Source organism: Parasteatoda tepidariorum, chromosome 2 (assembly GCF_043381705.1).
Source record: "Parasteatoda tepidariorum isolate YZ-2023 chromosome 2, CAS_Ptep_4.0, whole genome shotgun sequence".
Lineage (NCBI taxonomy): Eukaryota > Metazoa > Arthropoda > Arachnida > Araneae > Theridiidae > Parasteatoda > Parasteatoda tepidariorum.
Genome location: NC_092205.1, coordinates 94,428,788 through 94,441,574, shown reverse-complemented (window position 1 = coordinate 94,441,574; position 12,787 = coordinate 94,428,788). Strand labels below are relative to the sequence as shown.

Here is a 12,787-nt window from a genome sequence, read left to right as displayed (position 1 = left end):
ATATATATATAAAGTTTTTTTGGTTGTTTTATTTTCTTTGAAAAACTCCTCGAAAGAAGTTTTTTTTTCTTTAACGAGAAAAGGAACTTAATTTCATATGTTCAGAAAACTAGAAACTGGTAGAAAAAAACCCACTCAACACCGATTTTAGGTGTAAGAAAATTTTGAAGAGAGTTCGGGATCTTTTCTAAAGAGTCTAAACAAACCCTTAGATCTGGTTGATTTTTCACAAAATGTAGGACCCAACTGTCACAAAAATTATGATTAGATATTTTCCTTTTCCACAAAAGCAGGATCTTGTACAAAAAGTTTGGAAAGGTTTCTGATGGAATAGTATTAATTTTTCTTCAATTAAATCATTTTAAAACACATTAGAGAAAGCCAATCCCTGTGAAACACATTATTAAATTGTACATCTTAAACATAGGTCGGAAAAACTACACTATTTTTGTGGTTTTCTATAACTACAACTACTCTGTTACAAATGTAGTTAAAAGAAATTCATTTTCACCTGTATAATTTACACTGCTGGAGAAATTAATCTGCACCTGTATAATTTACACTGCTGGAGAAATTAATTTGCGCCTGTATAATTTACACTGCTGGAGAAATTAATCTGCACCTGTATAATTTACACTGTTGGAGAAATTAATCTGCTCCTGTATAATTTACACTGCTGGAGAAATTAATCTGCACCTGTATAATTTACACTGCTGGAGAATTTAATCTGCACCTGTATAACTTACACTGCTGGAGAATTTAATCTGCACCTGTATAATTTACACTGCTGGAGAAATTAATCTGCACCTGTATAATTTACACTGCTGGAGAAATTTATCTGCGCCTGTATAATTTACACTGCTGGAGAAATTAATTTGCGCCTGTATAATTTACACTGCGGGAGAAATTAATCTGCACCTGTATAATTTACACTGCTGGAGAAATTAATCTGCACCTGTATAATTTACACTGCTGGAGAAATTAATTTACACATTATGTTCAAAATGGTTTTGAATTAAAAAAAATTGGCTTATATTAAACATGAAGAATAATTTAGAAATTTTCATTCATGTTTACATGAGCCAGTTTGTTATTCTAAAACATTTCGTTCGAATTTGTACGTTTAGTCTTCAACTTCTTATGTTCTTTTTGAGAGCGATTATTTAATTTCAGACATGCTAGGAAATTATCAAATACTTGTTATTTTGTTAAGCGTTTAATGCTCTTTTATTTCTTCTAAGAAATTAAGCAAATCGAAAACACGTCCCCTTCCTTTGAAATATCATCACTGTTTTATGAGCCTACATTTACATATCAAAGTGCGATTAAAGAAATAAATTAAAATGGCTAACTTAAATATTAGTTATACGTAACTCTAACTACACAATTCTTGTAAATTCCCTGTCACAGGGGCCTTTAAGATTTCTTCCTTCGGCAGACCAGCGAATATTTGCACCCATCGAATTCGAAAAGTTAATTCAGTTAGAACCCTGTTCATATACTAAACTAACGTATTCGCACTACACTCTACACTTAAAAAAGTACCACACTACACTACAAACTACGAAAAAAAAGTAGCGACTACCGTAGTTTCAATACTTGTAGCACGAAACTTTCGACCACTAATCTTAAACATCAAGTACCTAGACCGTTCCTCACACCTTCCAGGTCATGGCTGGCTGCGGTTGAGATAGGCTGACTCGGTGGAGTCTGATTTTCTTGCAATTAATGAAAAGAATTCCAGATAAATAGGAAGTCGTTATGGACAAATCTTCAGAGGAAGGCATTGGCCCCCATTGGGATGTCTGGCCAACTATGATGATGAGTGCGCTACTTCCGACCAACTGGTTTTATTTTATTTTATGACCGCCGCTGAACAGCCTACCCAATTTTTGGGTTTACGACTAGTAATGTTCAACGCCGTAGCCTTGTAATTTTGAACCCAAACCAGAAGACAAGGGAACTCCTGGATCAGTACCCCCAGAGGTTTTGATTTGTTATGAGAACATGGAGGACTTTGAGATTCGACAGATTTAACGTGCATCAGTCACCATTTACTACACAGGGAGTCTTCTACCGGCGGGGACCGGAGCCACGAGCTCTTGGACATAGGCCCGGCACCCCACCGACCAGGCTATCCCGACCTAGTAGCTACAATTTATCAGAATTATTGTTGCACCACACCTGTGGCGACCAACTGGTTTAGAGCTACCATGATTATGCAATTTTTTCCAGTACTCACTCTTTTCAGAGGGCCATAACAACCTATTTTCATATTACCTATAGTAGGCAATTTGATAACTACAACAGTACATCTGGCAAAACAGTATTAATTACCGTTATACTAATAGTAATTATTACCAAGATTAATTAACTAATCATCATTGGCTTGAATTTTTAGATTTCTTCAAAACGATTTAGTACCTTTTCTCCTATATTTTTTTTCTTCATAGTACCCAACTTAGTTTCTTTCTACTTCAATTATCGATTATTAATTGATTGAAAATTATTTAGTTTTATAGAAATACATTTTAAAAGCATAAGTACAAACAAAAAAACATGTTGGTTCCAGTAAACACACTTTGAATAACGTAGCCCTCACACGCCATCAGCATTCATCATAAATCGTAACTGGTACAACGAATAAAGATTGATTAAATATTAAGGAAAGCGAAAAAAAACTTTTTTTGATTAAATAGAGCTGTAAGCTATCATACATCACTGATACTATCTTATAAATGTTTAGAAAAACAGAATCTTCTTCAGTTTTTTAGGCACTTTTCCGTTAGCCGGGCGCATTCGAAAAATAGCCAAATAATGAAGAATCCGCCAAATTTCTTACAACCATAAGGGGAATGTTAGATTGCTCTATTCTTTGCATTCATTCAAAACAAAGCACATTTTCTTTTCTTTCTTACATCGCAAATTTTTTATTGTTAAACTAACAACTAAACTATTAAACTGTTTAGCCATTAAATTCTAGTTCTAGTTCATTTACGTCGGACTAGAACTGCGCAATGGGCTATTGGTGACTGTCTTGGAAACATCCATGAGGATGATCCGAAGACATGCCATCACAATTTTGATCCTCTGCAGAGGGGATGGCACTTCCACTTCGGTAGCTCGAGGACCTGCACGCGAAGTCGACCACTTTACGACAGAACAGTTTAACGAGGACCCATACCGTACACCAGTGGTTCCCAACCTGGGGGCGATCGCTCCAAAGGGGGCGATAGAGCTTCTCAAGGGGGCGATAATCCTTAGGGGGGCGATCAGGGGGCGACAAGTACTCAAAAGATAAAAATTGCTAATAATATTAATAATAAAAGCTATTTGAGATTGAGATTGAAAATATATATGAAACCTATGGTTCTGGTGTAGACAAGTAATTATGATAGTTAAAAATTAAAAAAAATTCTAGTGCAGGATCGTTTTCGTCATACGTTTTGGTATCGCTGGCGGAAATCTGATAAGTCACTCTGTTCCTCTGAGCAATAATACTGTTTCCAGGCGTATTGATGAGATGGCCGCCGACGTTGAATCAAAACTCATCAAATTTCTGAAAGAAGGTAAATTTGCGTTGCAGATTGATGAATCAACTGTGATAGATAACAAAGCTGTTTTAGCTTACGTGAGATTCATAAATGAGAGTAAGGAGATTAACGAGGAAATGTTGTTTACAAGAACTTTGAACACAGATACAAAAGGATCGTCGATTTTTAAATTGGTCAAAGATTATTTTGAGGTAAAAGAAATTCCCCTCACAAATGTAAGTGCTTGTGCAACAGATGGTGCTCCAACCATGTCTGGTTGTCATACTGGGTTTCTGGGTCACCTTAAAAAAGAAGTACCGGAAGTTATCTCACCATTCATTATGTCATTCATCGTCAACTTTTGACTGCGAAAAATTGGTTATTTCTGGCATCAATAAAATAAAAGCTAATGCTCCTAATAACCGTTTGTTCTGAGAACTTGCCATGAAAATGATGAAGATTTCGAATTTCTGCACCTACATACAGCTGTGAGACGGCTTTCAAAAGGAAACTGAGCCGTTTCTTCGAATTGCAGGATTTGGTTACTGAGTTTCTCGACACCACTGATCCTGTTTTAAGTGAGAGTTTGGAAGCAACACAAGTTGGAAACTGCGTACCTCACTCATAGTCTTGAAAAAATGAAGGAAATCAACGTAAAACTTCAAGGAAATAAAATGAACATTATCAAGGCTAAGGGAATCATATCTTCATTCACCGCCAAGTTTGATATCTATAAGTCAAACATTGGTCGCAAAGAGCTAATGCAACTTCCAACTCTTAAAAAGTGTTCAATGGCAGATTCTCGAAAATAAGAGATTCTCGAAAATAAAATCTTAATTTTTATTGATCACCTTGATCAGTTATGGAATCAAGATTTAAAGATTTGATGAAATTAGAAATTCCGGATTGGATTTTCGATCCTTTCTCTTTTGAAGTTGTGGATAAGCTCACTTCCTCTTTGTAGACTGAGATTTTAGATTTGAAGTATGACTCTGAGGCTAAAGTCGTCTTTAAAAAAGACGGTTACGAGTTAGCTTGGGTAAAGCTTATGGACACTTATCCACAATTGTGGAAACAAACTGAGCCTCTTCTCATCTCGTTCCCGTCAGCATATTTAGTGGAGAGAGGATTTAGTTCTGTCTTCCAGCTGCTCACAAAGCAAAGAGATATGTTGGACATTTACTTCAAAGGAGACCCGCGTTTAAATCTGACGAGCATAAAACCTGACATTCAAGCTTTAACTTGAAATACACCAAGCACAGGGCAGTCATTGAAGTGGTAAAAATGTACTTTCTCAATCTTCATTTTTTTCTCAAATTTAGTTGGATTACAAAACAAAATTTGTAGAACATTACAAAATTTAGTTTAACGTTTTCTTGATTTAAAAAAATGTACTTTTGTTTTGATTATTCCGTTTTAAATATCATTTATTTTTGGTTAAAAAAAAGATTCACAATTTTTTTTTAATTAATAAAAATGACAGGATAAATGTGCCTCCTTATTTGCATTACAATTTAAATTAAAATCAAATAACATTGCATATTTTCAGTGTTTGGTTGCTCACAAGCAACACTGAATGGTTTTTTGAACAAAAAGAGAAAGGGGCGATATGTGTCAGCCAACCCCAAGAGGGGGGCGATGGTCCACAAGAGGTTGGGAGCCACTGCCGTACACCCTCAGTCCTGAGCGGACAGATCCAAGTGGTCACCCACCAGCACACTGACGGCAGACAGTGATGCTTGACTTCGGTGATCTGCTTGGAACCGTGTCTTAACAATCAGTCCACTGCAGGACGTTAAACTATTAAAACTGTTTTGTTTACAATTGATTAATATATGTTTATGGTTCAACTTGTTTTGCTTACTATTAAGAACTATTTGTTTACAGTTGAACGTTTTCGACATTTGTTCCGTCGACTGTCTTGTTATTCGCCTAGATTGGCGACTTGTCTCGCGCTTGGTTCACTATTGGCGGCATTTGCTCCCTGCTAACGGAAAAGTAACGTTTTTTATCGTCTACATAAGAAATAGATAACATAAATAGATATAATCTTAAAAGTAATAACTAGAGCCCGGATTTTGATGACCTAAAAAATCTCAACTAATGTCCTTAAAAATGCTCTAAAAATGCGAAAATTGAGCTAAAAATGCCTTATGACATGACTTAAATAAAGTAAAAATATCGAACTAAAACAATGTTTTACTCTTTAGAATTATGAGTCATTTCAAAAAATATAAATCAATGCAATACTTATTCTACGTTTATTAAAGTTTGAAAAATATGTTTTATATCCTAAAATAACAAAAAAAAAGGAACATATATTGACACCAAAACATTTCCATTTTGTATGGAAACTTTAATGAATATAACAACTTACATCTAATAATATTACTAAATATCAGAATTACATTGGATTAATAAATGTTTTTTGACATTTTGAAATGTAAACGAGCTGAAAGTAAATTTTTATACCTGGAGAAGCTTCTTTCAACATCTACAGATGTTAATGGTGCGTACTTGAAAACGACGGTCTCACTTACTGACAATCCTTCTTCAATTTGAAAAGTTGTTGCTTCACCTGTTAGTATCCTAGAGATTTTCTTCATTGTTTGGAAGCCAGTGTTATTCTCCAAAACTTTGTTCATTTTAGCTGCTACACTTTGTCCTATTTCTTCCCTTGGTAATTTATTGCATCGCCAAGTTCCAAAACTTGTTTCTCCAAACTTGTAATTGTCGAGACACAATAGCAAAGTTATACTTGATAAATGCTAAGTTTCCTTCGATTTTATCAGAAGCGAGCACTTTTAGTGCTATCTTAATTGATGCAGCATCTTCTGAATCAAAACTACTGACAGATAGACTTCACTATCTTAAAATTTGTACTGTAGTATAAGCATGCATCTAACCAGGTACCCCATCGTGTGATTACTGGTTTAGGGGGCAAAGCTGACTAGGAGCAAATGTTTTGAAACATTCCTTGAGAGTTACAATATGAAATGTAAAAATTATAAGACAAATCTTGCATTTCATGTAATAAAAATAACCCCAAAAATAATAAAAATTGGAAAAAATTAACAAAAGCCTTAAAAAAGGCTTTTAAATGCAAAATACGCCCCAAAATTTAAAAAAATGCCCTATAAATCTAAAAAAATGCTCCAAAGGACAAAAAATGTCCAAAAATGCAAATGTCATCAAAATCCGGGCCTTAGTAATAACTTATAAGTTTGAGATTTTATGTCATTCACTCCAATTGAAGATTGAATAATATACTTGATTGTATTTTTTTTCCAGATGGCATTTCGCACACAGTGGAAATACTGGACACAGCCGGTAGTCACCATTTTCCAGCAATGAGAGAACTGAGCATAAGATCGGGAAGAGGTTTCCTCCTCGTCTACTCAGTGGACAGCTATCAATCCTTCAGAGAAGCCACTCAGTTGTGGCAGCTCATTCGAGACATAAGAGGTTATCCTCCTTTTTTCTTTTCCCCCTTTGAACCTCTTCAGAATCCCTAGCCTTATATATACTTGTATCCTCCTTATGTTCTTGGGTATAGTGTGCCAGTATTGTACTTCGGATCACCAATAGCCTGTTAGGATCCGTTCAAATATTCTATAAGCAGCCAAGAGGGCAAGGAATTTTTCCAATTTCATCATATTCGCTGACAAAGGGGGAGACTAAACTCTAAACTCAGCGGTACGACAGCCAATAGAGGGCCAAGGCCTACTGTGCCCATCTCAATTTTCTTGACCTTGGGCTCTGGGGTGCAGGAGCAGATGTTCCGGTCAGGTGGTCAGCCGAACGCGGAACCCCCAGTGTTTAGTTCCCAAGCATGCTTGGTACTCATTTATCGACCCACTGAAGGGATGAAAGGCTGAGACAGCCTTGCCCGGCCCAAGGATCGAACCAAGGACCTGTGGCACGACAGCGCGAAGAGCTACCGTTCAGCCACCGGGCGTCGACAAAGGGGGAGAAGAAGTTTCAAAAATGTTTACTCAAGGGCGCTAAAATCCGCTTATTTTCGTCTGCTTTTAAAATCTAAATGCAATTTGGAAAAATTTCAAATTTGAAACAAAAGTTAAATTTAGGAAACGAAAAGATAAGAAAATAAGTTCCAGTGATTAAGAGTTTTAAACCTCAAAAGGATACCTGAAGAGTATACTACTCAAAATGTTATTAAAAGGGGGAACAACACATTAAAATTTAAAAAAAAAATATTGAAAGGAAAAAAATTTCATTTTTTTGATAATTTTATTTTTTAAGATTATTCGTACATTATAATCATTATACATATTATTGTATCATTGTTATCATTACGTTTCGAATTGATTTTCGCAAAAATGTAAAAACTACAGCATAATGTGTCAAGCGCGGGACGCTATATGACATGCATGTGAACTAATGCGATCAGTTGATTAATGGATTTACTCACTCCCATGATATAAATTTTCGTAAAATATCATTAGTTTAACTATTTTCATTAAAATTATTTTGTTTAAATTATGTAAGATTAAGAATTAACAGTACATCCACTTTAAATACTTAAAAATGCAACTAGTTTAGCTGTAATAATTTTGAATAAAGATTGCAAAGGATTTTTGACAGTTATGGAACAAGTAGAAATAAACGTAAGCCCAAAGAATATGCTCAAAGGGAAGATGACCGTGTAATTTCGGTTGCTATTCTAAAAACACATGAAGCGTCACATGGAAGTAGATGAACAAGGAAAAGATCTAGACTAGTATTTGACATTGAAAATGGCGGAGAAGAAGCATCTTATGGATTTGGTATTGATGTATTATAGTTATTTGCAAAATTTTATAAATTTTATTGATCATAAAACTTTAAACGCAATATATTCGAGATTATGTTTATCTTGCTTACTCTGTTTGCGCAACTAGTACAATTAACTGTTTTACTTCAAATTTTGACACAAAGTTCAAAGTAAATATACTTTTTGTTGTACGTGGGGATCTTTTAATTGGGTTGACTGATTTTGAGTAATTTTGAAAATGTAACTTATATTATGTTATGTTTTTTCCATTTTTTTCCCCCAAAACACCACCATTTCGTGAAGAAATTTTTTTTTAAAAAAAAATCCAGTCTGCAACGAAAACGACTTTCATGTAGTTTTAAAAAAAATTAAAATGGAGTGGAATTTGGATGATTTACTTTTCAACTTATGAATACAACAAGTTATGAATAATTTAAAAAATAAGTTATAAATACTACATTTTATAAATTATAAATATTACATTTTATAAATTATAAGTATTACATTTTATAAATTATAAATATTACATTTTATAAATTATAAATATTACATTTTATAAATTATAAATATAAATTTCCCTTAAATTAAAAAAAAAATGTTTGCCTTAAATTAATTCATACACAAATTTTGCATTATGAGTAGTTACATCTTTTATTTGCATTTAATCTTATAGTTAGATTACTAAAATTAGCAAGATTAAAGTAAGGTTATCAAAGTTAAAGCCAAAACCAAAAAACAACTAAACCAAACTCCTCAGTGGTCAATATAATAGTTTTAAGGGGATTTTATTATCAACTATGTCAACCTTCATCTATCAAAAGGTACCTCTAGATAGAACCTAGTTTACGTGTATTATATACTAGTGAATTGATATTTAATGTTCATAGTGGTAGCTACTCCCCTTTCAGAATTTTATCTGTGATAGAATTCGATGAACGACTAGTTGATTTATGCTGCTTTTTTTAAATTTTTTATTTATATAATTTTTGCTTATTATATTTTTCCTTCATTTTTTGTTTATTTAGATCATTTCGTTCATTATTTTTTTCCTTCATTTTCGTTTATCGGCAGGGTGACTTTTATTTACCTCAGCAGATTTTTGTTTTGTTTTGAGCGCTATTTTGTGAGCAAATTAGCTGTTTAATGTGGTCCATCCATCGATGTTGGAAAGTCTAATATCACGTCCGGAGGTCACCAATAAGGGGATTTTATTATCGACTATGTCAGCCTTCATCTGTCAAAAGGTACTTCTAGATAGAATCAAGTTAATATGTCTTTTATATACTAGTGCAGGGATGGGTAAACTACGGCCCGCGGGCCAACTGTGGCCCGTCGGAAGATTTTATCCGGCCCGCGATTTGCCGATCAGTGGCAAATATAAACAATATACATCCATTTTCTTATCGACTACGCTTAAAATTATTTCTGCTCTTCCTTTTTTAACAAAGTACTGATGACACTTTTACTTTCTCTATATTTGTTCTACAAAACATAAATTGATGGAAATAGTTAGCGCAGACAGCTTCAATTAGTAAAATGTTGAAAGCAGAAGTTCTTTATAGAATAGCCGTAGATTGGCTCCAACTAGCGTTTGCCTTTCTCGAGGAGCTGACTTATGGAATCTAATATAGGTAAATCGTACTTCACATTTGGCAGACTGCGCATTTTACGCTCCAAAGAGCGGACAATCTAACAATCATCTGAAGCAGTTGTTTCTAAATATGCCGAAGTTTTACGAATCATTACCAAAAGCTAGTTTCCAAAATTTAATATTTCATGCCCAGAAGTCAGTGCTATGTTTGCTTAATCTTATCTATGTGAACAAGAGTTTTCAACTATGAACCTTAGAAAAAATCATTTCAGAAGTAGGCTAACAGAAAAGCATTTAGCCTTTAGCATTGAAATAAGCACATCTCGCTTCCAACCTTAATATAAGCAACTTTTAAAAATGAAATCGTAATTTCCATCATCTCACTAAGTATTTAAATTAAAACTTGTATATCGCTTTTTTTTTTTTTAAATTTTGAAGTTTTTTCTTGGCGCACCAAAATTATTTTTTCTTGATTTTTGGCCCTCGACCAAAAAAGTTTGCCCATCCCTGTACTAGTGAATCGATATTTAATATTTATAGTGGTAGTTATACACCACGGTGTCTTTCCTTTTGCAGCGGACGATGACGTACCCGTGCTGCTGGTGGGAAACAAGTCAGATCTAGAGATTCATCGCCAAGTGACCTACGACCAGGCTTTGAAGAGGACAAAAGAATCCATGGACGGTTGTTGTTTTTACGAAGCATCTGCCAAGTTCAACACGAATGTAAAGGAAGTCTTTCTGACCCTCCTGCAGTTGGCTAGGGATCAGGAGGAAGCTCAGGAGGCACTCCTGGAAGAACAGGATTTGTTCAGGAGGAAGAGCCGACGCCTCTCCAAGCGCATCAGTCGAAAAATCAACAACACATTTGCCCTCAAGAAGAACGATTCCACCACCGATCTGTCCGATCCAGTCATCGATCTGAAAAAAGATCTCCAACCCAAGTGCGTCATTGTTTGATACGTTTTTTTGTTATTTTTTTTACTTCCATTCAAACTGTTTGAAGGGCACAGGTCCGTTAAGATCTTGTCAAGTGTTGAGGACGAATTTCAGTGCTTATTGCAGACTATAATTTTTTTTAATTTCCATAAAACACTCATTACTAAAGCGGATGATGTAATATTATCCCTTTTATTTTTGTGAGTTTCGTTACACAAGATAAATCTAATGATTCATCAAGTTCGACAAATTTTCATCATTTTCTACGTAAATAACAAAAGCGAGTAAAACATGAAAAGATACATACTAGATAAGTTTCTAGCATACATACTATAAATGTTCAGTAAGTGTACAACAATGTACAAAAGCGAGTGATACATGGAAGAGGTACTAACTCACCAAGTTTTTGGTTTATTCGACAAATTTTCATTACTTCTGCGCACATAACAAAAGCGAGGGATACATGAAAAGATACATACCAGATAAGTTTCTAGTATATATACTGCAAATGTTCAATAAGTATACCACAAAGTACAAAAGCGAGTGACGCACGGAAAGATGCATATACTTATCAATTTTCTGGTTCATTTTACAAATTTTCAATATGTGTATATAAATTTAAAAAAAAAAACGAATGTTACAAAGAAATATACACTCATAAAATTTTTTATATGTACAATAAATATAACTTGTGTACACCCTTATTCACTCGCCACACATCCTCACGTTCAATGGCATGTTTTTGTAACTTAACATGACCTAACAAATTGAATAATAATTACAGAGTTGAATATAATTATAGAATAATAATTTAATATATATATANTATATATATATAAAGAGAGAAAAAGAGAGGTAGTGGTTAATGCCTTCCATTCGGCACATGAGGAATTTCAATAAAAATTCCCGTGAGGATGATCGGGCAATAAAGCGTCAATAAAAATTTCGACTTAACACATTCTGTACCTAATAAATTACGATTAAAATCCAATTTTTACATTTCAATGATGTAGATAGTGCTATTATGAAAGAAATGACAGAAAATTCGTAAGTACATTAAGTAAACCTTTATCACGCTAGCCAATTATTAAACATTTATAACTTGTTGTTTACGGACTCGAATTGGTGGCCTTAAATTACTTATCTATTGTGGCGGTCACTCTCATTTATTTACGACGTGATAAAATCAAATACCGAAATAACTAAGCTAAATCGTATCTCTTCATAGTCGAAAACGGAAGAAAGTATGTTGTCTTTAAAATTAAATTTCTATCAAAGCTAACAAAACTTTTCAAGTTTTTTTTTTTTAATACGTTCTAGTTTAATAAAAAGAAAGGCATAGAAATTCCAGGAATTTTGATACGACAAAACAACTTCATATATTGAACCAGCCATAGATAAAATAAAACAATTCTTTTCCTCGCTTTTATTGCGGAAAGAAATTCTTACTACCACTTTCTTTTAAATTGATATACAATAAATGGGATCAGATTTACGTCACCGCGCTGATTGATAGGTTTACGCAATAACTTTAAAAATAACTTTGAATGAGCTCTTAGAAGTAACTTTAAAAATATTTTTACCATTTTTTATTTATTTATTTAAAAGAAAATGAGGTAACATTTAACTCGCGGTACGAAATGGTAAGTTTACGCAAACTTAAAAAACATGATGCTTTACGTAATTCTGTTTCTTCCAATGCCGATAATTGGCTATATTCCATTTAAAACAAATATTCATTTGTCTTTGTAAATATTCCTATCAACAGTCAGAATTTTATGAAGCTTGGTTTTCGGGGGTTGTTTTTCAAGCTGAATCGTAAAAAAATGATATGTTTCTTCAGAAATGCTATTATATATACTTTAAGATTTTTATATTATTATTTTACATAGTATTTGCAAATTTACATTCTTATTACATATTTACAAAACGTTGACCTTATTTACAAACT

General features: G+C 33.7%; 1 protein-coding gene across 1 annotated transcript in view; it reads left to right on the top strand.

Annotated features, from left to right (window-relative positions):
* The window catches only part of LOC107447599 (ras-related protein Rap-1b-like), a 24,677-nt gene extending 13,210 nt beyond the window's left edge, over positions 1 to 11,467 (top strand). The window contains exons 2-3 of the mRNA XM_016062546.3: positions 6,825 to 6,998; positions 10,475 to 11,467. Of these exons, the coding sequence (XP_015918032.1) occupies positions 6,825 to 6,998; positions 10,475 to 10,857 (557 nt within the window). The 3' untranslated portion in view covers positions 10,858 to 11,467. The remainder of the gene's footprint in view (positions 1 to 6,824; positions 6,999 to 10,474) is intronic.
* The last annotated feature ends 1,320 nt before the right edge of the window (positions 11,468 to 12,787 follow it).